Source organism: Oryctolagus cuniculus, chromosome 7 (assembly GCF_964237555.1).
Source record: "Oryctolagus cuniculus chromosome 7, mOryCun1.1, whole genome shotgun sequence".
NCBI lineage: Eukaryota > Metazoa > Chordata > Mammalia > Lagomorpha > Leporidae > Oryctolagus > Oryctolagus cuniculus.
In genome coordinates, this window is record NC_091438.1 from 136,511,384 (window position 1) to 136,538,813 (window position 27,430).

Consider the following 27,430-nt stretch of genomic DNA (forward strand, 5'->3'; position numbering starts at 1 on the left):
TGGGACCACATCCCAGCTCACTGGCTTCCTGGCTGTGCAGCCATGGGTGAGTCAGTTAATCCCTCTGTGCCTCAGTTTTCCCATCTACAAAGTGGGGCCGCAACAATACCAGTCTCAAGAGTTGCTGCAAGGATTCAATGAGTTAATCCAGTTGAGTGCTCCGACTAGTGTCTGGCAGTGGGTAAGGGCCCTGCATGCATTAGCTATTGTCATTAAGGACTATAACTATCCCCCTCTTACGGAGAGGAATTTGAGGTTTGGAGAAATGAGGTCACCTGCCCACAGCCACGAGACGCAGCCTGGGGTCCAAACCCAGGTCTGCCTGACTCCTCAGCCCATTGTGAGCTGCCGGCCAGTGCCCGCACCGGCTCTGCCAGGACCGCGCTAAGCAGGTTACCGCGGGCGTCTCGTCTGCTTCCACTTAACAACCCTCCCCTCACCCCCCATTTTATTTTTCTTTATTGATTTATTTTTAAGATTTGCTTATTTGAAAAGCAGAGTGACAGAGAAAGAGGAGAAACAGAAATCTTCCATCTGCTGGTTCACTTCCCAAACAGCCACAGCAGCTGGGGCTGGGTCAAGCCAAAGCCAAAGTCCAGAACTCCATCCGGGTCTCTCACGTGGATGGCAAGTACCCAAGCGCCTGTGCCATCACCTACTGCCTTCCCCGGGGCACATGAGGGGGAGGCGGGATTGGAAGGGGAATAGCTGGGATTGAGGCTGGGGTGTGGGTGTCCCAAGTGGCAACTCCACTCGCGGCACCACAACAGCCACCCCTATGCCCACTCCTGCCCCAGTCGATACCCCTGCTCAGGCCTCGGGCAGGTCCTTGACTCCTTGCTGGCCAGCCTCCGATTCCTGCAGCTGAGGGGCCTGAAACCCAAAGAGGGGTAGCAACTTGGCTTGACCACAAGCACAGCTGGCCCCCTGATACCCAGACACCACCAGAGGCAGACCAAAGGTGGAGGCCCCTGGCAGGTGGGGTGGGCAGCCCGGCCAGGAGTTTGGTCTGGCCTAGCCCAGCAGGAGCCCCGGTGGGACAGTCGCTGAGCTCTGGCTCCAGATGCTCATTTCCTGCCTGGAGCTTCCGGCACATACAGCTGGTGGGCAAGGAGACAGTGGCTGCAAGGCCGGGGCCTGGCTGGGTTAGCCTCCGGTGGGGAATGGGCAGCCGATGCCCTCCTGGGGGTAGGAGTGGGCCGCCAGAAGCTGGCAGTGGTGCTGGGACCAGGCAGGTGTCCCAGGACTGACTGAAAGGAGACGGAGCTGGAACCCTCTCTATCTGCAGCGCACTGGCCCGGGAGGAAGACAGGAGGGCTGCGGATCAGAACCAGGCCCTCAGGAAGAGCTCCGGGAGTTCAGTCAGGAAACAGAGGCAGCATCTGAGCGGGGAGCCCACCGAATTCGAGGGAGGGTCTGCGTGTGCAAAGCCCAACAGACCCCCTCCCCAGACAGTGTGTCCCCCACCCCCACTGGCTTCAGCCCTGCCCGCTCTCTGTGACAGCTCCGTGCTCTGCATGGAGCAATGAACAAGGTCCTGGCCACACACCTGAGAGCTTTGCAGGTGAAGAAACTGAGCCACCAGAGGCCTCGTCATTTGCTCCAGGCACACAGCTGGTGCACGGTGGCCCTGGGACCTGAGTCTTTGCTGTCAGCCACCACTAGTCCCTGCTGCCTGGCTCTCTCTCCTCCTGGAACACTCCCCCGCCCCCCAATCTCCATCCAGGGTCTGGTTTTCCTACCAGCCTCAGGGGGGTGGGGAGGGTTCCTGGCTATCCACCCCTCGAAAGCAAGTACCCTGCCTACCAGACCCCTTCCTCAGGCAGTGCCCCTGCGCGGCTTCCCTGCGGTCCGTCAGACTGGTTCAGGGCAGGAGGTAGACCCAAAGACCCCTGGCAATCCCTGCAGGCTGAGGGAGGGGCGGGGTGGGTGCAGGTTCTGGGAGTGGACCAGGGCAAGGGGCCCCACTGAGGAGCGGCGGGGCTGATGTGTACCTTGGCAGGGGGACAGCCGAGTGGGAGGCGCTTGGAGGGCAGCGGCAGGAGGGAAGGGGCGGGGGACGGGTAGGCCCTGACCCACAGGCAGCCCCAGGCCCTCTCTGCTCTTTCTGGCCCTAAGGAGCGCTGGGTTCTCTCCCACTTGGAACACACACTGCACACACCTTCACCCCAGCCCCCAGTTCATCCGGACTCCTCGCTGCCTCGCTGCTGCGGCAGCCTCCTCCTGCTCCAGCCTCCACAGCCTGGCCCCCCACCCGGCCCCCACCCCTTATTTGCTTCTGTGACACCTGGAGACATGGTCTTTGCCTTCTAGGACGCCCAGGTCCTGGGTCCTCCCCAGCCATACCCTATGTGTCCTCTTTGCCTGCCACTCTTTCTCTGCTGGTCTTTGTTAATGACCACTGTCTCGGTGGGCCAGGACTGCGCTGCTCACCCCTGCCCCGGAAGCATCTGAGGTGGCCATCTTTGTGCTATGGGCTCTCATGTCCCTAGTGGGTGCTTGGAAGTGCCGCAAACACATCCAACTTAACCCATCCCGCACCCTCCTGGCTCCCAGACCCCAGCACCCTGAGGCCTAGCCAGAAACACCTTCCTGCTGATCCTGCCTGGTTCACTGATGCTTTCGGCCCCTCGCCGGCCCTGCCAGGGCTGTGTCCGCAGCCTCCCCACTGGAGCACACATCGGATCGCTCCATTGTCTTCTGTGGCTCCCTAGGTCTCTAAGGTCCAGTGTGAGCCCCTTGGTCTCGGCTCTGGAACCGGCGTCCTCCCCTCCCGCCCTCCCGCCGCCAGAGTTCTCCCGGTCCAGCCCGAGGTCGTCGCCGTCGGCGGGAGGCCCGCGCACGCGAGACAGGTGGGCTCCGGACGGCTGGGGCGTCGCGGCGGGCGGCCGTCCGAGGCGGCGGCCGTGGCGGCGGCGGCGGCGGGCGCGCGGGCCGGGCGGGGCGCCTTGGCCTTGGCTGTGGAAAGAGGCGGGTGGAGGCCCCGCCCCGCCGCGCCCCTCCCGCCGCCCGCCCACTCCGGCGGCCGCGAGGGGCGCGGGCAGAGCGACTGCAGCCCGGTGGCGCGGACCCCGACGACGCCCGCGCGCGCCGACGCCCCTGCCCGGAGCCCGCGCCGCCCGGGCCGCCTTGAGGGCCGCCTCTGCAGGTAACGGGCGGGAGTCGGGCGCCGGCCTCGGGCCTCGGGGGCCTTGGAGGGCACGACCCGGGCCAGGCTTCCCCCCAGCATGGTCCCGGACGGCCGGGCCGGCGCCTCTGGCTCGGGGTGGGAACGAGTCGGGTCGCTCCAGCCTTGGGGTCGGCGTCAGGATGGGGTCGTCCTTCTCTCTCCCTGGGCCTGCCTCCCCCCAAGCCCAAGCGGAAACCCAGGTGGAGCCCCTTGCCTTTCTGTCTGAGAGGCTGTGGGGTGGAATCGCCCCTGATGTGGCTGCGGGCGCCCCCCTCACCTCTCCTGCCCACCTGCGAAACAGGAGGAACAAAGCTTCCTTCGCAGGGCGGTGGAGGAGAGAGGAGGGGGTGGGGGGCTCCAAGGCCCCTTCCCCCTGCGGGTCTCTGCCATTTCTGATTTGCTGGCTACCTCCCAGTCGCTCGGTTTTCCCGCTTCTGCCCCCCAAGTCCCGCCTGGTCTAGGTGCCTGCCAGACCCCCGCCAGCTGGAGAGAGACAGAGGTTCTCAGCAAATGCCCCCGAAGTCCAGACTGAGACTTGCCCAGCCAAGAGGGGAGGGGTCCCAGGGCTCCTCTGCACAGACCCCCACCCCCATGTCTCTGCCCTGGAGCTGGAGACACACTGGCCCCTGGAGGGGCCAGGAATTGCCCATGGGAAAGGCAGCCAGCCCTCTGAGTGTGCACGCGTGCACATGTGTAGGTGAGGCCATCAGTGAGAACTCCCTGGGCTCCTGACACAGAGGTGTCACCTCCCTCAGGGTGTCCTTTCTCCTGTCTGGCTCCCACTATGGGACGCGGGCTGGTAGCAGGGCTCCATCCCCTCGTGGAGGGCCTGCAGCAAAGGTGCCCTCCCGGTGGCGGTGGTGGGCGTTTGGGTGGGGCTGTGGGGCTGGGATGACTGGAGGGTCAGGCTTGGGACTGACTTGGGACTGGGCTAAGACTGATGGATCGTCACCGCCCTGAGCGAGCGTAAGGATGCGGATCTCGGGGGAGGAGCTGGGGGTGTGGGACACAAGGTGGCCCTGGTCCCTGGCAGGGCAACGGCCGTGGGAGCATAGATGGTGCCTCCCGCCCCCCTCCGCCACCACTGGCCCCTCGCCGGGCTGTCGAGCAGTAAGTGACCCTTGGGCACAAGTCACCTCCAAATCATACTGAAGACAGACCACAGATACACACAGTCACGCACAGCTACGCGCCCTCCTGCGGACAGTCACACACAATCACACACTGACTCAAACACTCATTAGGCGCACGCAAACATACTCCCCTACTGAAACACACACCACCACAAACGCTAAATCAAGGACAGGCGTGTGCACACGCAAGCGCGCGCGCGCACTCCTCCAGACACACAGCAGGCCCCGCGTGGCCGAGCCAGACGTATGGAGGCAGGGCAGCACATACCCTGGCGCTCACACGCAGACAGGCTCACCAGGGTCTCTCTCCGGTTTCACTTTGTCCACCGCAGTGAAAATGAGTGTTTCCGCTCCCTGGCTCAGAGGAAGGGAAAAGAAAAAAATGGAAGTGAATGGGGCTGTTAGCAAGAGGGAGGGGTAAGATACCAAAGAGGGCCATCAGCCCAAGCCCCCAGACTCCAGGCCTGAGCCAGACCAAACCATGGCCCAGCCTCAGCTTCCCTGCCCTGCTGGCTTCCCAACCCACTCCAGCTCCCACAGTGGCAGGCAGGGGGCACCCCTGTGGGGAAGTGGGGGCCCCAGACGAACTGCTCTCGTCTGTGGCCTGAAGCATTTTTGAGTCGAGGCCTCGCATCTGGGGTACAGCTGTGATCTCAGGGTGCCTGCGGAGGTAAACAGCAGGAAGGCACCGAGCAAGGCAGGGGTGGGGTGTGGAGTCAGGGGCCGCAGCACCAGGAAGGGACTCCAGCTGAGGCTCTCTAGGATGATGGGGATGTTGACAGGTGCAGGAGGGGCAGCAGGGAGGCATCCCCCACTGTGGGAAGAGCAGGTGCATAGGTCTGGAGGCGGGGAGGCTGCTGCCGGATGCCACAGTGGGAGCAGAGGGGCTCAGTTTACTCCAAGATCTGACTTCTAGGGGCTTTGTCCAGAGAAAGGGTGTGAGCTGCAGAGCGATGGGACCTGGGAATGACCCAGGCTGCTCTGAGGATCTTACAGGCAGGAGGCTAGGCACAGGCTGAAGAGGAGGGGGCTGGGGGCTGATGTGAGTGGTTGCCATGGAGATGAGAGGATCCAGAGGATGGTGAGGAGTAATGGGAGGGCTGATAAGGAGGAGGCAGACCAGGAGCCTTGCACTGGTGGCTGTGGCCTATCCCCAGAGGAGGCAGGTGTAGGGAAGATGTGGGTTTGGCCCCCAGGGCCTGATAAAAGCTGAAATGGCTGGGGGCTGGGGGCTGAGTGTGGCCTTGAGTTGGGAGGCCCAGGGTGTGTATGGAAGCGTGGGTAGATGTGTGAGGCCATATGGGTACACACTTGTGCCTAGATAGCAGCCATGGAAGTCACACTCCCAGAAATTCACTCCAGACCCACTGTGCTCTGTGGGCATTCCCAGGGTGGCTGGGGTGTGGACGGCAGATCTTAAGTGAAGGCGTGGTGTACAGTGTGCAGAAGAGCTGGCCTTGGCAGTCAGATCTGGGCTACTTTCCATGGGGACTCCGAGTAAGACACTATCTCTATGCCTTGGTTTCCCTGTCTATAGAATGGGAATGCTAATACGTGTCTCCAGGATTCTTGTGCCCTAGCGAGGTAAGGAGCAGGCCAGGTGATGCCTGAGAGGGGGCTACAGTGCCTACAGTTGTCACCCAGTTCTCTGATCAGTGTCCCGCTCACTCTGATTAGATTCTAGGATTGGCGGAGGGAGGCCCTGCCCCTGCTGCTGTCATTTAGATTCTTGGAAAGTTTAGAGTGGAGAGGTAACTCTGCCCGTGCAGCCTAGACAGGGTGGGAGAACAGCTTGCTAGCCCTGGAGGGCTGAGGAGGAGGCCCACGTGTGGGGCTGGCACAGGGCTTGTTCCTCACGGGGAGGGCTGGGCCGGTGTTACTGCCCCACGTCAAGGACAAGGTCCTAGAGACTCAGAGAAAAAGTCCCTGAAGTCACACAGCAGCCAGTGGCACAACTGAGACCAGAGGCCAGGACCCTGGGCTCAGGCCCCCTTCCTGGCAAAGGACCCTTAAAGGATCCATCAGGGACCTGGGGCACAGGGATCCTCATCCCTTGAAGGTTTCTAATTTCAATTCCCCTTTCTGTGCCCTTGAGGGAGGTGTAATGCTTATAGGGCATTTACTGCATGCCAAGTCCTACATTCACATGTCTCATTTAATGCTTGTAGGCCCATTTCACAGAGGGGTAAGTGGAGGCTCAGGGAAGTCAGTAACCTGCCCTCTTACTGAGTGCTGAGCCAGGCTTCACTCCCAGGTCTGGGAGGACACAGTGACCCCTGGGCCACTTCCCTCTGCAGGGCTTGGCTTGGTGGGGAAAGGATTAGAAACCTAACTGCTGGGCCCCTCCAGCGTGCCAGGTGCTTTTAGCGCAAGGTGTATTTGGCAGGGGCAGGGAGCATCGGGAGTAACAGGCATGAGAGGCTCAGGCGCTAACCCAGGACAGGAAGGCCTGGGATGGCGTTTTCTGGTGCTAAGAATGCTTAGTCCCCGGGGGCCCTGGGAGCAGGGGGCAGCCTCCTCCAGGGAGTGGGGCCTGTGCTTAGGGTCCTGGCCTTTAGTCACCATAGCGCCACCATCTGCTGTGTGACCTCAGGAGAGGTAATTATAACTGCCCCTCCTCAGGAGAAACCCAGCAGGGTTACTGCTGCGAGCAAGCGATCCCAGGAGGCTGACTGTGGTCTCCACCCCCGCCCAGTGTCCACAGTACTCACCACCCGGAAGTTCTCCCTACGTCTAGCCTCCCGCTCTCCCACTGTGCTGGCGGCCACAGGCTCTGCGTGGGCCCTCCAGGCCACGCTCCCTGACAGGCGACCACGGCTCAGCTCGTGGCAAACATTCTTTTCATAGTTCCCGGAGCACAGCAAATCCGGCCGCTTAGCCAGGAATGCAGAGCCCCGTCCTGCAGCAGCAGGGGCTGGGGCTGGGGGTGGGGGTGGAGCCCCTGGGGGGCTAAACCGGAGGAGCTGACAGGGAGGACCCCCTACCCCAGGAGCCTTGGCTCGGGGAGCTGGGAGGCTGTCCTAGTCGTCCTTGGACTCAGCTTGTGCCCACGCTCTGAATTGGCTCCCCTGGCTGGCGAGGGGAACGTGGGCACAGGACGCCTGTCTGAGGATGGTGGAGGGCTGTGACGATGACCATACACGTTTTTGGTACCTCCTTTATGCCCAGCGCTGCTCTGAGTCCACTTCGCAGACGCTCTCTCCCATTTTATTGATGAAGGAGCTGAGGTCAGCACCCGGGAGGGCACGAGTGGGCTCCAGAGTGCTGCGCTGAGCCCAGCACGACTTTTCAGCAAGGCCAGGCCCAGAGTCTGCCCTTACTGGGGGCTCAGCCCTGGGGGCCCCTTCCCCTCACCAGCCCCACGTCTGGGAGCAGCCAGTTGTTCACCTCATGGCCAGCAGCACCCAGTGTGGAAGGCTGGGCGGGGAAGAGGGCCTGGGGACCTGGCTGGCTTCTGCCACAGCCCTGCGGCTCTCACAGGCTAGGGGGGGGCAGGGCTGCAGACTGTTCCACCCACATCTGGCTTGGGATTTAGCCTGCAAGTGGCAGGCTCTGTGCAAAGGGGCGATGTCGCCAGGATAGGGGCTCATGGAGGGGATTAGGGAAGGCAGTATGTGTGGGGGGTGGGGGGTGAGAACAGAGTCCCATTGAAGTCTGCCCGGGCACCACCCACACACACCCACTCACCTCCCGCAGCTTTCTAAAAATTTTGCGGGACTAGCAGCCCTGATCCACTAGAGGGGGCTCCTGGGGCCCCTGGTAGGAGCTGCTGGCTCTGCGCTCAGCTTTGCCTGTCCCCTGGGTAGGACCCTTGGGGACGGAACCCAGGCCTCCAGGAAGCCCAAGTGGACAAGGCTTTAAGCCCCCTGGGGCTGGGCAGAGCTGGGTGCAGATCCCGCCTCTTTCGCTTCCCAGCCCTGTCACCTGGGAGAATGGAGGTCACCTCCCCTGGGCCTCAGCACTCCTCCTCAGTACAACGGGACAGCAGTTCCAGCCTGACCTGGGTCGTGCCTAGTGCCATGTCTGCTTCAGACCATGTACTGGGATTCAGAGACCATTACTGTTAAGGGCCAGCGTGGGTGGAGGGGATGGGAGCCCGCATTAGGCCGGGACCCTTCTATTCAAGATGGATTCCCAGACAGATGCCAGCCAGACTTTCTCAAATCATCCGTGCAGCCGATGAGTTAAGAGCCTGGGCTTTGGGGTCAACAGCCAAAGTTCAGATTCAAGCTCTGCCTATCCTGAGCGGTGCAACCTTGGGCTGGTTACTCAGCCTCTCTGTTGAGTTTTCCCCAAAGGGACGCTAAGTACCCGTGTCTCTGGGCTGTGGTGAGGATCGCGTGAGACCATCTGTGATAGTACCCAGAACAGTGCCTGGCGCACTGCAGATGCCCACCGAGTGGTCCCCACGGTGACAGCGTTCATTTGTCATTTTTAGTTCTTGCCCTTCCCTGCTTGTGTTAGGGGCCTTCTCACATCCATACCCTCACACATGCTGTTCCCTCCACTTGGACTGATTGACCCCCGCACGCCTGTCACCAAAGCTCCTGTCCATCCTTAAGCTCAGATCCAACCATTAGTTCTTTCCCCTCCCCAGCCTCCTGGTGGGGGGAGGGGCTGGGGCCAGAAAAGCTGGGGTTCCGCTGAGCAGCGAGGGAGGACCCCCACCCTCGCCAAGGTCCCTTCAGTCAGGCTGGGCCCTCAGGAAGTGGCCTCACGACGCACCTGGGGGTCACAGTGTTCCAAGCGCAGGGCTGGAGAGAAAGCCGTGCAACCTTGGCTTCGCATCTGGCTGCCTGCGCGCTGCAGGCAGGGCCAGGATGTCAGAGTCTCCATGGGAGCAAGCAGCTGGGGGAGAGAGTGACGCGGCTGCAGGCCTCCGTGCCAGGTGGGCTGGCTGGGTGTCCCCTCCCCATCCACCGGGAGTCCCGTCTGGGTCTGGACTCCGGCCCTGGCTCCTCTGTGGCCAGCTGCGTGACCTGGCCTAGGGCTCCCGATGGAGCCTGGCAGCAGGCTGGGCTGAGACAGAAACGGGGACCTGACCGTCCGGAGCTCTGACATCACCTCGCTCACTCAACAACTTTCCCCGGCTCCCGGTTGCTTTCCAGAAAAACGCGTGCTGCCTTGCGCCGTCTTCGCTTCCTGCTTGCACTCCCCGACCCCGTGGCACTCGCGGGCCTTCCCTGTGTCTTCCCGGCGTCTGAAATTCCTTTTCTTACCTTGTCTGCCTTCCAGACTGCTACTCAGCTTTCAGGACCCTGCACCAAGGACCCTCCCAGCAGGGAGCTCCCTCCGGCCAGGGCAGGACAGTAGACACTTCTGTGGCCCGCAGCCCACCCCCGCATCTCCCATCCAGTAGCAGCTTCCCCAGCAGGGATCCTAGGGCCTTATATATGGTAGGGGGACCTCGCCAGGGTACCCTGACACCCACAAGGGGCTCTCTGTGCCTGGGCCCTAGCACAGGAGGGGCTCCATGGACCCAGGGCAGGCACCCAGTGGACCCAGCTGTGTCCGCTGAAGGGCTGGGGTCGTGAGGGTGGGCGCTTCCTGGGAGGAGGGGGACAGAGGTGGGGGCCGAGGTCCTGGCAGGAGGCCTACAGCTGGCACTGGGGTGGCTGTGGTGGGGAGGAGGCTTCCCAGGCTCGGGGTGTCTTCTCACTGCTCCTCTTGTTCATTCTCAGGCCCTCCTCTGCTGACACCTCCCCAGACCCCTCAACTGGACAGGTAAGCCAGACACTGGGCCGAGGTCTTTCCCGTGACCTCCCAGGCTGCGCGAGGCCTGTGCCGTTGGCGGTCTAACCTCACTCCCTCTGGCCACGACGGAAGTCCCTCCCAGACCCAGGGTGTCCTTGCAGATGGCCCTTCCTGCAGGTGACCTCAGCTCCCTGCAGCCTGGGCTTTAAAACCCTGGCCCAACCTGGAAGCAGCTTTTTCTCATTTGTGAACTATTTCGCCTCGCTCCTTGGCGCGCCCGTGTTTGCTTGGCCCGGCTTGGGTGCAGTGGCCTGGCCAGGCTCCCGCCAGCCCCCCTCCCTGCCCAGCCCGGCTCCTCCTGCTGCCACTGCCGCCACCATGCGGGGAAGCCGCGGAGGCCCAGGAATCTTGGCAGGCGCATGGCAGCAATGGGCGGCGGGTGGCGCTCAGGAAAAGGCTGCAAATGGGAACCAGAAGGCGAGGATTGGAGGCTGAGGGGCCTCTGCCTGTCCCAGCCAGAGGCCAGGGGGCGGCTGGGTCTGGGGCGCCCTCAGATGTCCAGTCCAGGTCAGAAGCATAAGGCCCGTGCTGGGAGGCCCAGCGGGGGCCTGAGGATCCGCTGCTCCCTGAGCTCCCTGAGTCCTGCCCATTACTCAGCCTCATCTGGCTCATCTGCCCCTGCCTGGCTGATCCGACCTCCCTGGACGCTCTCTTGCCCTGGATGCCCCTCCCTGGGGTGGGGGAGGGGTGTCTGGCTTCAGAGCCAGGCAGAGCACAGGGGCCTGGGAAGTGGGTACGTTACCTGCCGGGAGGCAGGTTTGGCTTAGGCCCAGAGCTCAGGAAGGAAGGGCCACAAAGAGAAAGGGGCCTAGGAAAAGCCAGCCCTTGGAGGGTTGGCTGGAGGCAGGAGGTGGGGTTGTCAGAGTCCCGGTCCCTCCAGGCTGCAGACTTAGCTGAGTACCTCCTGTGCACCAGGCAGCAAGAAGTTAAGGGCAGGGCAGGGCAGGGGAAGAGGTGCTGGCCAGCAGGGAGGAGGAACTGTTCTGCCCAAGTGATACAGGGAAGGCTGCTGGGAGGAAGAGGCCTTGGGGCTGGGTCTTTCTTCTTTTTTATGATTATTTGTTTATGTTCAGTTGGTGTGAGAGGCAAAGTGACAGACAGATGGAGAGAGCTTCTGTCTATGGGTTCACTCCCCCAGGACCTGCAATAGCTGGGGCTGGGCTAGGCTAAAGCAAGAGCTGGGAACTCAATCCAAGTCTCCCACATGGGTGGCAGGGGCTCAACTTCTTGAGCCATCACTGCCGCCTGCCAGGGTGTGCACTAGCAGGAAGCTGGATCTGAAGTGGAGGGGCTGGGACTCACATCAGGCACTCTGATATGAGATGGAGATGGGAGGCACGCTGCACACACCTGCCCCTGAGCTGGGTCTTTCATTTATTTATTGAAAAACAGAGTATGTGTGTGTGTGTGTGGAGGGGAGAGATTGAAAGAGATATCTTCCATCTGGTTTACTCTCCAAATGGCCACAACAGCCAGGGCAGGCCAGCTGAAGCCAGGAGCCAGAAACTCCATCCAGGTCTCCCACATGGATAGCAGGAACCAAGTACCACTGGGCCATGTTCCACTGCCTTCTCGGGTGCATTAGTAGGGAGCCGGATCGGAAGCAGAGTAGCAGGGATTTAATTGGCATTGATATGCAATGCCAGCACCACAAGTGGAATAGTAGCCCACTTTTTTTTTTTAACAAGGCTCAACTTATAAATAAATGTTTGTCTATCTGAAAGGCAGAGAGAGAGAGAGAGAGAGAGAGAGAGAGAGAGAGAGAGAGAGATTGATCTTCCATCCACTGGTTCATTCCCCAGATGTCCACAACAGCTAGACCTGGTGCTGGGCCAGACCCAAGTCAGGAGACTGAAATTCCATCTAGTGCTCCCAGCTGGGGACTCAAATAATAGAGCTATCATTTGCTACTTCTCAGGCTGCACATTAATACCCAGAAGCAGAGAAGCTGGGACTCGAACCAGCATGGATAGGGGAGGTGGGTGTCCCAGGTGGTGTTGCTATCCAACAGCGCTGGGCAAGGTTTTAAATGAAGAGTAATGTTTGCTTAAAAGAGAAAGGAAGAAAGGGAAAACCAGGCAGAGGGCATCAAGCAGGTAAAGGCTGGTGTCAAGGAAGCATGGGGGCCAGTGCTGTGGCTCACTAGGCTAATCCTCCGCCTTGCAGCGCCGGCACACCGGGTTCTAGTCCCGGTCGGGGCACCGGATTCTGTCCCGGTTGCCCCTCTTCCAGGCCAGCTCTCTGCTGTGGCCAGGGAGTGCAGTGGAGGATGGCCCAAGTCCTTGGGCCCTGCACCCCATGGGAGACCAGGATAAGTACCTGGCTCCTGCCATCGGATCAACGCGGTGCACCCGCAGCGCGCTGGCCGCAGCAGCCATTGGAGGGTAAACCAATGGCAAAGGAAGACCTTTCTCTCTGTCTCTCTCTCTCACTGTCCACTCTGCCTGTCAAAAGAAATTAAAAAAAAAAAAAAAAAAAAAAAGGAAGCATGGGGTATTGGGAGACCTGGATGGAGTTCCTGGCTCCTGGCTTCAGTCTGGCCCAACCAGGGTTATTGTGGCAATCTGGGAACTGAACCAGCAGATGAATATCTCTTTCTCTGTGTGTGTCTCTGTCTGTCACTCTGCCTTTCAAATGAATAATGTTTTTTTAATCAAATCTGTTAAAGATTTGCTTATTTATTTGGAAATTAGAGTTACAGTGAGAGAGGGAGAGAGGGAGAGAGAGGGAAAGAGAGAGAGAGAGAGGGAGAGAGAGAGAGAGAGAGAGATCTTCCATCTGCTGGTTCACTCCTCAAATGGCTGCAACAGCCAGGGCTGGGCCAGGCTGAAGCCAGGAGCTGGGAGCCAGGAGCTTCTTTCGGGTCTTTCACATGGGTGCAGAGGCCCAAGCATTTGGGTCATCTTCCACTCTTTCCCAGGCACATTAGCAGGGAGCTGGATTGGAAGTGGAGCAGCTGGGGCTCAAACTGGCACCCATATGGGATGCCAGTGCTGCAGATGGGAGCTTAACCCACTATGCCACCGCACCAGCCCCAATAAATAGATCTTAAAAAAATATGCCACTTGGGATGCCCGCATCTTCTATCAGAGTGCCCGGGTTCTAGTACTGGCTCTGTTTCCAATGCTAGCTTCCTGCTGATCACCACCTGGGAGGCAGCAGGAGCTGGCTCAAGTACTTGGGTCCCTGTTACCTACATGGGTGCCCCAGATTGATCACCCAGTTCCCAACTTTGGCCTTGCCCAGCCCCAGCTGTTGCAGGCATTTGGATGAGCCAACAGATGGAAGATCCCTATATGTCTCTGCCTCTGACTCTCTCTGTATTTCAAACAAAAAAAAATTTAAAAATCTGGTCAGTGCTATGGTATAGCAGGTAAAACCACTGCCTGCAACACCAGCATCCCACATAGGTGCCTGTTTGCATCCTGGCTGCTCCACTTCCAATCCAGCTCCCTGCTAATGGCCTGGGAAAGCAACGGAAGATGGCCCAAGTGCTTGGACCCCTGCTGCCCATCTGGAAGAAGCTCCTGGCTCCTGGCTTCGGCCTGGTTCAGTCCTGGCCATTGTGGCCATCTGGGGAGTAAAACAGCAGATGGAAGATCTCTGTCTCTCCCCCTCGCTCTGTAACTCTGACTTTCAAATAAATAAATAAATCTTTAAAAGAAACACAAAATTAAAAAAAAATCAAAATCAAAATCCTGGCAGGGCAGATAAGGTGGGCAGGGGCAGCCCTTCTGGCCTGCGGTCAAGCTGGGTGACCAAGTGGTCCTCAGGCAGCTCTGCTCAGGCTGACCCCTCCCTCGGCCCCAGTCCCAGGTCCCAGGCAGCTCCTTGACTGTGGCACAGTCACATTTGGGGATTGAGTCCCCTAGTGATCCTTAAGTCAGAGCACCCAGTTCCTGGACACAGGACCCACAAAGCCACTGCCCACAGTGTTCTGCGGCTGTGCGGGCATCGTCCAGGGAGATCAGACACCCGAGCTTAGCACGAGCAAGTGGACCATCAGTGCTGCCTTCCAGAGGTCCCAGGAGGTGGCTGACAGTGAGAGATTTAGAGTGACCAGAGCTCACACTGAACTGAGACCTCAGCACAAGGACATGGGAGACAGAGTTCCAGAGATGGGGGGACAGTGGATGGGAGAAGAGGGGACTTGGCTGGCGCCGCGGCTCACTAGGCTAATCCTCCGCCTTGCGGCACCGGCACACCGGGTTCTAGTCCCAGTCAGGGTGCCAGATTCTGTCCCGTTCACTCCTCTTCCAGTCCAGCTCTCTGCTGTGGCCCAGAAGTGCAGTGGAGGATGGCCCAAGTACTTGGGCCCTGCACCCCATGGGAGACCAGGAGAAGCACCTGGCTCCTGCCATCAGATCAGCCCGGTGTGCCGGCCGCAGCGCGCTGGCTGCGACAGCCATTGGAGGGTGAACCAATGGCAAAGGAGGACCTTTCTCTCTGTCTCTCTCTCTCACTGTCCACTCTGCCTGTCAAAAAATAAAAATAAATAAATAAATAAATAAATAAAAGGAAAAAAAGAGGAGGGGACTCACAGCGAGATGTCTGAGACCCAGGCAGCTGAGGACTGGATGCAACCACACAGAGACATGGAGGAAGGGACACAGATGGGCACATCACAGACCCTCGTGGCCCTGCACGGAGCTGGTCCCAGGCCCTCCCACAGCACTCTTAGACCTGGAGCAAGTTCCTCCGGGTGTGACCTCGGGGCTTTGCCAGGCTCACTGTAGACCTGTCCACTCTCACAGCCCCTCCTTCCTCACTGGTCCACATCCTGCCCAGCCTAAAGTTTGCTTCGGGGGGGAGGGGGCATTGTGGCACAGCAGGTTAAGCTCCGTTTGGGAAACCCACACCACGTGTTGTGGGGCCTGGTTTGCGTTCCAGCTCCCCGGCTTTTTGATCTAGCTTCCTGCTGGTGCACCTGGGAGGCAGCAGCCAATGATCCAGGTGTGTGGGTTCCTGCCACCCATGTTGGGGACCCGGATGGAGTTCCTGGCTCCTGGCTTAAGCCTGGCCCAGCCCCTGCTGTTGCAGGCATTTGTGGAGTGAACAAAGAGATGGAAAATCGCTGCCTCTGTCTCTCTGTTGTGTCTCCTTCTGTGTGTCACTCTGCTTTACAAATTAATAAATAAATATATATATTTTAAAGCATGCTTCCTCCTCCAGGAAGCCAGGTGAATTGCAGAATATCTTGGCATTTATCCTATTGGTACTAGGGAGCCACTGCAGAATCCAGAGCAGGGGTGGTGACGGACAGCAGCAGCAGCAGCCGCCGCTGGGAGCCTGTCAGAGATGCCGATGTGGGTCCCTCCCACGGGGCCCAGGACCCTGGGTTTTAACAAACTGTCCCAGTGACTCTGACGCTGGCTGAAGCTTGGGAAGCAGTGTTGAGGTCTGTAGAGTAAGTGTGGAGAAAGTAAGAGGAAGCTGGAGGTGGCGGTCTGGGTGGGGGACTTTTCGGATCATCCTGGGCAAGGCTGGGCATTGGATTTAGACGCTGTCTGTGGGGTGGCTGCAGTGTGACGTCGCCGCTACAGGCAGAAGTGAGAATGCCCGCGGATGGGGCTGGAGCCAGAGCTGGGGGGGCTGGGGGGAGCTGGAAACTGCAGGAGAGACGTCCAGAGGGGCCTGAGCCAGCTCCGTGGGGGCAAGCCTGGGTCTGCAGAGTGGGCGGAGGACGGAACGGAGGGGAATCTGGGAGGAGCCTTCCAAGGAAGGAAAGCTGGGTCCCAGGTTCCCCAAGGTGAGGAGTGAATCGGGGGAGGGGAGAGGCAATTCTTTCCAGAGGCCTGGCAGGCAGCTGGAGGGGGGGAGGGGAGGGACTGGGGAGGGCCAGGCCTGTGTGGACACGTGGGTGGGTGGGTGTTCAGGCTGGAGATGGGGTGGGCCAGGCCCCTCAGGCAGTGGAAGAGGTGGGGGGCCTTGGCCTTGAGGGGAGCCAGGACCCCTTCTTCTGAGACTCAGGGAAGGAGCATGGGAGAGGGCTCCCACTTCCCAGAGTGGGCGAGAGGAGGGGCAGGTAGGGGCTGGGGAGCCCTGGCGGGCGGCTGGGGTATGGGGCATGCCCAGTGGGTGAGGAGGGCGATTCCACTGCTGCTCACCAAGGTTTATGGCTCAGCCCTAGTCCTGGGCCCGGCGGGGACTTACAGAGTCCATATCACCAGCCCCTGGAGGCCCTGGCCCTTGTAGCCAAGTTTTCCAAGGGCTCCAGGAGGGCTGCTGCTTTGCAGCAGGAGGAGCTGAGGGTGGGCCAAGGGGAGGGCTTCCTGGCTCCCCGGGTTGCAGGAGAGGGCAGCACCCAGGAGGGGCTGGCGGCTCAGGTGAGCTCTCTCAGCCCTTTGCCAGATGAGGTTCAGAGAGCTGCAGTCTCTTGTCCAGGCTCACCCAGCTGTGCCGGATGGGAGCCCAGGGGCTGCCCGCGCCTGGGAGGGCAGGGCTGGATTAACAAGTGTCACTCACCTGTCAAGGTGACAGGGCCGGCGGCGAGGGAGGAGGGACAGAGAGGGGAGGCAGGCTCAGAGACTGGGAGAGGGCCCAGAGCGGGGCCAGGCGAGCGGGGCGGCTGCAGGCACCCGGATCCGCAGAAATGTCTCCACAACAGGAAGCGTCTCATAACATACCTGTGGTTTGGCCCGGCCCCGGGCTGCCTGAGCGCTCCCCACCTCCCTCGGCTGCAGCCGCCGTCTGGGGTGGGGGGTGGGGGGCTTGGAGCCGCCGGGGGCCGGCGCGGCCGCGCTCCCTCCCCCACCGCAGGGGCCGCGGGCCCCGCTTCTGCTCCCCACACCGCACGACGCCCCGGGAAGCCAATGGCCCCTCCCTTGGTGGGGGGGGGGTCCCCTTCTTCCCTGGGCCTCTGATAGCTCCTCTGTGAAATGGGAGTCCACGGGACCTCCCCGCCTCCTCTGCGGGTCACCCGTGGGCAGGCCCCTCTCCTGCTGGGCCATTTCAAGGGGGGAGGGCTTGCTTTTCCGCCGCTTCCATCCAGTCCGCGGGGGGGGCCCCTCGGCTGCCCCCTGCCCTCCGCAGGGGTCTGGAGGACCCTGGAGCACCGCGCCCCCGGGGCCAGTCTCCTTGGCCTTCCTGGAGGAGGCCCAGGCCGCCTGAAAACGCTGACTTGGCCGAAAGGCTGTTTTACCGGGATTTGTTGCGGAGGGGGAAATCCCCGTTGAGGACTTGCAGCTGTCCAAACACCGCGCGCATCCCGCTGCCGCCACTGGCAATCCCCTGAATCAGCGTCGCCTGGCTCCCGGATGCGGCTCACCGTGGCCCCCTGCCCCCTGCCCCCGCCAACCCTGCCCCTTCCTGCCTTAGCTTCTCAGCTTCTCACCAGAGAGGGTGCCGGCCTGGCCGGGGCCGCACAGCCAGGCAGTTGGGTTTGCCGCTCACGGCCCTGCCTCTGGCCTAACACCTGCTTGGCCACCCTTCTCCGCTTTTTGGGGGGAACAGGACGAACAAACAAATCGTTCTTCCCTTTGTTCCTGATTCTGAGAGCTTGTAGCTGAAGTTCTTGAGGCCATGGGACTGTGCCCACCTCTTCCCCACCTGGGAAGGCAGCAGTACCTGGGAACTCCGAAATGTTCGTGGAAAATTGAATTAAAAATCTGTTTATTTAGGTGCAAAAAATCTGAAATGCAGGCATCATTTTTCATATGTGCATTTTCAGTGAACTTTTGGAAGATTCCTCGTATGCATGAATTCAAACTTTTTTTGCACTCATGGAAACTGATCCTTTAATTCCATTTTCCATGAACCTTTTGAAGTGCTCTGTGTGCAGTCTGTGGAGAAGACCGAGTTACTGAGTGCTCATTATTTGTTTATCTGTTTGAAAGAGCTACAGAGAGAGAGGGGAGAGAGGTCTTCCATCCACTGGTTCACTCCCCACAGGGCTGCAGCCATGGGGGCTGGAGTGAGAGTGAGCCAGGCAGAAGCGAGGAGCCTGGAACTCCATTTGGGTTTCCCACATGGATGGAAGAGGGGCCGGGTCATCTTCTGCTTTCCCAGGCACAATAGGGAGGAGCTGGACTGGAAGTGGAGCAGCCAGGGCTCGAACAGTCTCTCCTATAGGATGCCAGCATCGCTGTCGTTGGTGTAACCCACTGCAGTGCAACGCTGCTGGCCCAGCCGGGTGATCTCTAGGTGTGATGCTGAGTCACGTTCATCTCTCTGTGTGCCGGCCAAGCCCTGCGCTGGGCCTGGAAAGGGGGGTGTGGCAGAGAGACAGAGAGAGAGCCAGCCCCTTGAAAAGGCTCAGCCCACCCTTCTCGCCGCCATGTGCTCGCCCAGACCGGCACCTGCCAGCCTCCCCTCGGAGGGCAGGAAGCAGCCTCCCTTCTTTCTCTAGGCAGTGGTGCCCTGGTGCCCAAAGGGAACCTGGTTCACCTGTCACCTTCTCCGTCGCCCTCTCTCTCTTCCCCCCTCCACCTGTTGCTGTCTCACTGTCTCCTCCCTCCCTCCTGGCCGTGTCCTAATGCTGTCAGAACTCTGCTCAGCCCCACCACTGGCCCACAGGCACAGCACTCTGCCCCCTGCACCTCCAGGTCATCTGCAGAGTGGGGACACTGTGGGTGTGCCAGTCACCCAGTCGTCTTCCAGTTGCCCACTCTCAGAAACACCTGCCCTGGGGGCCTGATGTCTCCCCTGGTCTTGACCTCAACTGGGAGGGGCGAGTTCAGGGAGCTGCAGAGGGTGGGGTTGGGGGTGTTTCTCAGCGGGCCCCGTTACTGAGGAGTGAAAGGCGGGCAGTCCCTGGGGGCCCTGCCGGGGCTCCCGCGTGACCTCGGCCCTTCGGCACCTGCCTGTGCTCCTCCATGTCCTTCTGGCTCTCAGCACCTACTGGCTGCGCCCTCCAGGAGCCCTGTGGGAAACAGGTTGGGTCTCGGCACAGCCAGGGCTGTCCTGTGTCCTCTTGTGGTGCTGTCATCACCTCGGCCCTGGCCCAGGAGCTGCTCCCTCTGCTCCCTGCTGCGTGCTCTGCTCCCCCTTCCCCTGCCCACCACCCAAGCAGAACATCCGGGCTCTGTGCAGAGGAGAGCAACTCTCCCCAGCTCAGCTGACCAGTACAGGGGGCTCTGCCCCACTTGGGAGAGGTAGGTTAGGGACTGGGGCTCAAGAGTCTGGTTCCACCTGCCATGATATTAGCAGATGACCTCCTCCCCCAACTTCCTCATCCCTAAAACAGGCGTGAACGGGGACTGCGTGGACAACATTAGGACGCGGGCGGACGTCTGGCAGCTCACTTAAGATGTTGCTTGGGGTGCCTCCGTCTCATATCAGACTTGAGTCCCCTGTTCTGCTCTGCTCCAGCTTCCTGCTAACACACATTCAGGGCGGCACCAGACTCCTGGCTTTGGCCCAGTCCCAGCCTCAGATGGTGTGGGCATTGGATGGAAGATCTATTTCTGTCACTCTGCCTTTCGATAAAAATAAAAAGTAAATGAAACTTAAAACAACAACAACAACAACAACCCCACACACATACACATACATTAGGGATAGAGCCTGGCAGATCCCCAGCGGGCCAGGGCAGCTCAGCCCACTGAGTCCCAGCATCAGTCCCAGTAAGATGAGGCAGGCGGCGTGTGCTGAGGGCAGGCGCTGGAAGAGGTGTGAGCTCCAGGCTAGTGCCGCGGCTCACTAGGCTAATCCTCTGCCTGCGGTGCCGGCACACCGGGTTCTAGTCCCTATCGGGGTGCTGGTTCTGTCCCGGTTGCCCCTCTTCCAGTCCAGCTCTCTGCTGTGGCCAGGGAGTGCAGTGGAGGATGGCCCAAGTGCTTGGGCCCTGCACCCCATGGGAGACCAGGAGAAGCACCTGGTTCCTTGCTTCGGATCAGCGCGATGCACGGGCCGTGGCGGCCATTGGAGGGTGAACCAACAGCAAAAGGAAGACCTTTCTCTCTGTCTCTCTGTCTCACTGTCCACTCTGCCTGTCAAAAAAAAAAAAAAAAAAAAAAAAAAAAAAAAAAAAAGAAAAGAAAAAAGAGAGGTGTGAGCTCCAACACAGTGTGCCCTGCAAGGCCCTGCAGTCTCAGTCTCCATTTCTACAGCTCGAACATGGGGGTAATCATTGCATGAGCTTCATGGGTTTGTAGGGCAGATGGCTGTGAGAGGAGCCCAGGCCAGGCACCTGGGAGCTCTAAATGGCAGATGTTGTGGGTGTGACTATTATACTGAGACTCTTGGAGGACAAAAGACCTGCCTGAGGTTATAGATCAGCTTGATGGTGGAGCTGGGATTTGAACCTGGAGACCGGTATGGCAGCGGTCAGACCTTTGCCTGAGCCCTGCCTCTGTTCCTGCAAAGCCCTGTGGGAACTCAGGCCACAAGTTGCTCTGGGCTGTGGCCTGAGACCCAGCTGACACCAGGGAAGGCTCCGTTCTGTGTCCCTGATCGCACACCCGCAGGTGCTGCCAGCACAGGTGCAGAGAGAGTGCTGGTGAGACGAGGGGAGGCAGAGCAGGGATACCAAGGAAGGGGTGATTTCTTTGGGTGTAAAAATGCCACACAGTCCCTCATTCAGTCGGCAGGTGCCCACCCTGAGCCCGGTGTGCTCTCTCCTGATCACTGCACCCTGGGAAACGGGCTGTTAATCTACTTACTTGGAACGACAGCTTTATTGTGATGGAATTCATGGATCATACAATGGACCCGCTTCAATGTGCAAGTCACTGTTTTCTCACTGTATGCACACAGTTGTGCAACCAGCACCCCTCAACAAAACCCTGTGTCTGTTAACAGTCACCTCCTGCCCCCAGCCTAGGCCACCCCTACTCTACGCTCTCTGCATCGGCCCCATTCTGCATACTTCCAAGCAAGGAATCAAACCATATGATTTTGTGACTGCTCTTCTCACTTAGCGTGATGTTCCAGAGCCTCTCCTGTGCCGTAGCAGGCCCAGACTTACTCCTTTTTATCGCTGAAGGTCCAGTGTGTGGCTTGCCTACCTTCGTTGGTCACTGCTCAGTTGATAGACATTTGGGTTGCTTCTGCTTTGGGTGATTGTGAGTAATGCCGCCAAGTGTGTTCACCCACACCTTATCCCATTTACAGATAAGGACAGCCCTGGCCCCGGCTCCCCAGCAGGTGAGAGGAACTCTCAGGCTAGCTGCCTGAGTCTAGGGCCTGGGCTTCCTCTCTACCCAGGCCTGGCAGGGCAAGCAAGCTCCAGACAGGCACAGAGCAGTGAGCGGTGAGCGGTGAACTGTTGGGAGGCTTCATAGAGGAGGGGCTGACAGCCTCACTGGTCCTTGAAAGAGGAGTAAGAGATGCAGGTGATATTGCAGGTGAGACACAGCAGGTGCAAAGGCCCACAGGGGTGAGGCTGCTGGGGTCTGGGAGCTGTAAGGGGCTCTGGACTGGTAGGGCAGATGTGTGGAGGGAGGGAGAGGCACAGAAAGGTAACAGGTGACAGGGTTAGAGACACAGGCACAGAGTGGATTCAGAGGGCTTCTGGTGCTGTGCTGAGTGTCATGGTTGATCCTGAAGGCAGTGGGGGAGCCCAGAAAGGCACTGTGGAGTGGCACAGACCAAGGTCACATCCCAGGTCTGCTTCCCAGCGAACTTCACATCCGCTTTAGTTTTAGCGTCTGGAAAACGAGGGTGACAGTAAGAGCTGGTGCAAATACTGCAAAAGTTAAGTGAGTTCCAGTGTCTAAAGCGCTCAGCTCACCGCCAGGGGGAGGCTGGCCCCTCACGGGACATTGGCTGCTCTCATCAAAGGCGTTTTCAGGGTATGTGCCCTTAAGACACCGGTTAGGACACATCAGAGTACCTGGGCCTGAGTCCTAGTTCCTGATTCCAGCTTCCTGCGGTTGCCGACCCCGGGGGGTGGGGTCCCTGCCACCCATGTGGGAGGCCTGGATTGAGTTCCCGGCTCCTGGCTTCGGTCTGGGTCAGTCCTGGGCACTGCAGGCATTCGAGAAGTGAACCAGCCCGTGGGAGCTCTGTCAGTCTGTCTCCCAATTAAGGAAGAAAAGAAAAAATAAATACCCCCCCAAAACTGGCAGGGTTTCCCCCCAGGGCTGTAGGGAGGTCAGAGTGCTCTGAAAGGTAAAGTGGGGTGGGGGGAGTTTGGACCGGGCTGGGGCTTGGGAGGTAACCCCTGTGAGCTTGGCAATTCCTCAGGAAGAATATCTAACTTTGGATCTGTTTGTGGGCCCCTGGGTCTGGTGCCACCCCCACCCCGGGCCTGGGGCAGGCTTGATGACCCTCTGCTCTTCCCTGCAGGACCTTATGGACGCCATGCAGGGGGCCCCGACACCCCTGTCTTCGCTGCTGCTGCTGCTACTGCTGCTGCTGGGGTGGGGGCCGCGGGCGTCCTCTGGCGGCGGGGCCGTTGGGGCGGCCGGCTACGCCCCCGTGCAGTACGTGCAGCCCATGCAGAAAGGACCTGTGGGGCCGCCCTTCCGCGAGGGCAAGGGCCAGTACCTGGGTGAGAGCCCCCCTCCTCACAGTGCCTCAGACAGCTCCTGACCCTCAGACTCCCCTCCCTCGGAGCCCCCAGGCCCCGCCACACTCCTCAACCCCCATCAAAGCTCTTCCCATCTCCTTCCCTCCCAGAGGCTGATCCAGGGCCTCTCAGCCCCACAGGGCCTGCAAGCAGGTGTGGCTGGCACAGGTGTCATGGTGGGGAAAGGGCGGGAAGGTGGGGGAAATGGGAGGGTGGGCTCGAGCCAGCTGGTTCTAAGGCAGGCTGCGGGTGCCCCCTGGCGGCCATCGCTCCTGAGGTCACCTAAGCTCATAGCTGGGGGCCCAACCTGGGAGACTGGAAGCCAGGAGCCCTGGGCGAGGACGCCTTGCAGCCCCCAGCCGGGGACAGGCTTCGAGAGCAGATACAGAGCCGTGTTCCCCCGAGTGCCTCAGTCTGCCATGGGGAATGGGTAGATGTGGCCCTCTGTCCCCACCGTCCAGGACTCTGACTGCCTGCTTCTCTCTCCCCCTCAGAGATGCCTCTGCCGCTGCTGCCGATGGACCTGAAAGGAGAGCCTGGACCCCCTGGAAAGCCCGGGCCCCGGGGCCCCCCTGGGCCTCCCGGCTTCCCAGGCAAACCAGGCACGGGCAAGCCAGGGCTCCATGGGCAGCCTGGCCCCGCTGGCCCACCTGGCTTCTCCCGAATGGGCAAGGCTGGTCCCCCAGGTCTGCCGGGCAAGGTTGGGCCACCAGGGCAGCCAGGGCTTCGGGGGGAGCCAGGGATACGAGGAGACCAGGGCCTTAGGGGGCCCCCAGGACCCCCTGGCCTTCCTGGCCCCTCCGGCATCACTGTTCCTGGAAAACCAGGTGTCCAGGGGGTGCCAGGGCCCCCAGGATTCCGGGGGGAGCCGGGGCCTCAAGGGGAGCCTGGGCCCCCAGGTGATCGAGGCCTCAAGGGAGATAATGGAGTGGGCCAGCCAGGGCTGCCCGGGGCCCCAGGGCAGGGGGGCGCCCCTGGACCTCCTGGCCCCCCGGGGCCAGCAGGCTTGGGTAAACCAGGTGTAGATGGACTCCCTGGAGCCCCTGGAGACAAGGGTGAATCTGGGCCTCCTGGAGTTCCAGGCCCCAGGGGGGAGCCAGGAGCTGTGGGCCCGAAAGGCCCCCCAGGGGTTGATGGCGTGGGGGTGCCAGGGGCAGCAGGAGTGCCAGGGCCACAGGGCCCAGCTGGTGCCAAAGGCGAGCCAGGGACCCGGGGCCCCCCTGGCCTGATAGGCCCCACCGGCTATGGAATGCCAGGCCTGCCAGGCCCCAAGGGGGACAGGGGTCCAGCTGGGGCCCCAGGGCTCTTGGGGGACAGAGGTGAGCCAGGGGAGGATGGGGAGCCAGGGGAGCAGGGCCCACAGGGCCTTGGGGGGCCTCCCGGACTTCCTGGGTCTGCAGGGCTCCCAGGCCGACGGGGGCCGCCCGGGCCGAAGGGAGAGGCAGGGCCTGGAGGACCCCCAGGAGTGCCTGGTATGCGGGGTGACCAGGGGCCTAGTGGCCTGGCAGGGAAGCCGGGGCTCCCAGGTGAAAGGGGGCTGCCCGGGGCCCATGGACCTCCAGGACCAACTGGGCCCAAAGGTGAGCCAGGTTTCACCGGCCGCCCTGGAGGCCCAGGAGTGGCGGGCGCCCTAGGACAGAAGGGTGATTTAGGGCTCCCTGGGCAGCCTGGCCTAAGAGGCCCCTCAGGAATCCCAGGACTCCAGGGGCCAGCTGGCCCTATTGGGCCCCAAGGCCTGCCGGGCCTCAAGGGTGAGCCAGGCCTGCCGGGGCCCCCTGGAGAGGGGAAAGTGGGGGAACCGGGCTCTGCTGGGCCCACCGGGCCCCCCGGGGTTCCCGGCTCCCCAGGACTCACAGGCCCTCCCGGGCCGCCTGGGCCTCCCGGCCCCCCTGGTGCCCCGGGGGCCTTCGATGAGACTGGCATCGCAGGCCTGCACCTGCCCAATGGGGGCGTGGAAGGCGCGGTGCTGGGCAAGGGGGGCAAACCCCAGTTCGGGCTGGGCGAGCTGTCGGCCCACGCCACGCCAGCCTTCACCGCTGTGCTCACTTCGCCCTTCCCGGCCTCGGGCATGCCTGTGAAGTTTGACCGGACTCTCTACAATGGCCACAGCGGCTACAACCCAGCCACCGGCATCTTCACCTGCCCTGTGGGCGGCGTCTACTATTTCGCCTACCACGTGCACGTCAAGGGCACCAACGTGTGGGTGGCCCTGTACAAGAACAACGTGCCAGCCACCTACACCTATGACGAGTACAAGAAGGGTTACCTGGACCAGGCGTCGGGCGGGGCAGTGCTGCAGCTGCGGCCCAACGACCAGGTCTGGGTGCAGATGCCCTCGGACCAGGCTAACGGCCTCTACTCCACCGAGTACATCCACTCGTCCTTTTCAGGATTCCTGCTGTGTCCCACATAACCCGCGGGGGACCCCGCCGCCCTGGCCGCGGCCTCTGTAGTGCTAGAGTGACCTTCTCAGTTACAACCTCCATTTAAAGGCAAAACCCAAGGCGGATGAGAGGCAGCGGCGCCTGCGGCTGTGGCTGCGGCCCGAGAAGACTGACTGGCTTTGTCCCTGCTGTGGACTGAGACTGTTTCTGGAAGGGGCTGGCCCAAGTTCCTTTCCCCCCAGTGACTGGGCCGTGTTGGGGCTGCAGCCCCTGTCCTGTCACAGGACCCTGCCTGGTCTCTGTGAGTCCTGGACTTGGCTGAGCTCCCTGCTCCAGCCCCGCTGAGACAGCCATGTCTGCTGGCTCCCAGACGGCACCTGCTCAAGGAATGGGACATGGCCTCCCACACAGTCCTTGGCTGGGCTCCCCAGCTCCTGAGCCTCCAGCGCACGGCAGAGGGTTCCCGGGTTTTTTTGGTCTTCTCCAGGGGACAGGGTGTGAAGGAGACTGTGCAGGTGGCTGGTGCAGATGCTGCCAGGACTGCAGCCCTCGTGGTGGTGCAGTGGCACCAGGCCAGTCCACAGCGGGTGTGGTCGGTGACCCTCTCTGCAGGCTCCCAGGAAGGATCAACCCTTTTTACCGGTCCAGGCACAGCCACAGGGAAGGCAGCTCGCGGGGGGTAGGGCACGGATCTGGGCGGGTTGGCAGCTCTTCATTTATCCCTGTGTCCCCATCCCAACTCAGGCTCTGCCTAGCATGAGGGCAGCACACAGGCCTCTAAGGACCGCCCCAGGTCACGGAGTGTAAGCTCGGGGAAGCGTCTGGAGCTGTCCAGAGCAAATGGTGGCTTGAGGTAGGGCTGACCATCAGCAAACCTGAGTGTTGATCCGTTTTTCACCTGCCGGCAGGCTGCCTTGGTCACGCCCAATGCCAGGGGACCCGTGCCACCCCTCGCTGAGGCTGCCCAAGAGGAAGGCTCTTGTCTGGCCCTGTGACCAGCATGCACATGAGCCCTGGGATGCAGAAGGCTCCACTGGCCTTACCCTAATAAGAACCACATGGCAGGTATCTGTGTACAGCAGCGGGGCTAATCTGGGGGCTTCCTCTCCTTCCACCCTCTGGTTCCAATTTCCTGCTCTCAGCAGGATTAGGACCCAGGCAGCTAGGCTGAGAGAGAAGGCGCCAGCAGACCCCCTGGAGCAGTGTGCCCTGGGTCCTAATACCGTTCTTCGAGGTCACAGCTCCTCTGCTGGAACAGGCAGGATCCGGTGGGACACCAACCCCTGGGCCCCTCTTCCAAGCCGGGATCAGGGCAAAGGCGGGATGATGGACATCTTCCTGGAGGCTCTGGGCTTCTCCCCAGCCCTCTGTTTGTAGGTGATCTGGGTGCATCGCTCTGATTTTGGCCAACTCCGCACTGTCCGTGCTGAAAATGGAGGCCGACTGGTGACAGGCTAAGCTGTGGTCCCCTGAGGCTTAGTGCCAGCCCTCCTCCTTTGTCCACAACTTACTCAAAGGAAGCTGTTTGACAACTCACTTTAACTCTCCAAAGGAGAAAGCCAGATCTGTCCATGGCACTGGAGGAGAAGGTTTCGGCTGGGGTCCATGGTGGGTTTTCTACTTCTTAACACCTGGAAGTGACTGAGGCCTCCAACGGCACCTGATGGGGGTCCTTCGCTCAGCTGCCGCATTCCCAGGGTCAGAGCCACAACAGTCCCACATTGGGAAGGAGTTAGGATGGGCGGAAATCAATTGCCTCTCAATGGGACACCCCCCACCCCCGCCAAAAAAGAGCAGAGCTTTCACCAACCTCAACTGCTGAAGCCTGAGGGAGGGTGGCTGGCGTTTCTGGAATGTCTATGGGATTTGAGTTGCAGGTGTTCACTTAGCTGACTAGCTTTGATAAACAACGTCAGGTTTGAACTATGAGAACTACATTACCTTGTGCATTTTTATACTCTGATTCCTAATTTCTTTTTTTAAAGGTTAAGGTTTAAATGTTTTCCACTAGTGATTGGTAGAGGAAGCTTAGTTCTCCACATACTTATGTGTCACGCAAGATTCGGGAAAAATGCACTCGGAAATCAAAGAAAACAGGACTTCTTTTTGAAAAGAAAAACAGTCTTGACTGTATTGACACAACCTCAATAAAACCTGTTGTACAAAAACAGCACTGTGCTGAACCTGGCGTGGGTGCAGAGGCAGGTTGACCTCTGCATGTCCCAAGAGTTCTCTGGGGCTGTCCTGTGTCTTTGCCTGGCCCGGGGAGTGCACATTCCCCACCTGCTCCCCAGCCCAGGCCTCTGCTACCCCCACCTCAGAAATGCTCCGTGCTCCTCGGCTGCCGAGGCCCTGCACCAAGCAAATGCCAGCAGACACGTTAGACCGTAGGACGGCAGTGGTTGGTGCGGGGGGAGGCTGATAGGACCGAGCTTTGCTGGAACATTCCTTCCCGCTCTCAGGGGCAGTGGACCATGACAGCTGGCTCAGGCTCCCCAAGCCAGGTTTTAACATCTGATACGAATTAGGAATGAAACTG

General features: G+C 60.5%; 1 protein-coding gene across 1 annotated transcript; it reads left to right on the top strand.

The window, feature by feature from the left end:
- Positions 1-2,993: 2,993 nt before the first annotated feature.
- On the top strand, positions 2,994-27,059 carry COL8A2 (collagen type VIII alpha 2 chain). Its single transcript, XM_008273683.4, has 4 exons — positions 2,994-3,148; positions 9,984-10,026; positions 22,285-22,489; positions 23,002-27,059. Exons 3-4 carry the CDS (start codon positions 22,291-22,293, stop codon positions 24,918-24,920), a joined length of 2,118 nt encoding a protein of 705 aa, XP_008271905.1. The 5' UTR covers positions 2,994-3,148; positions 9,984-10,026; positions 22,285-22,290; the 3' UTR covers positions 24,921-27,059.
- The last annotated feature ends 371 nt before the right edge of the window (positions 27,060-27,430 follow it).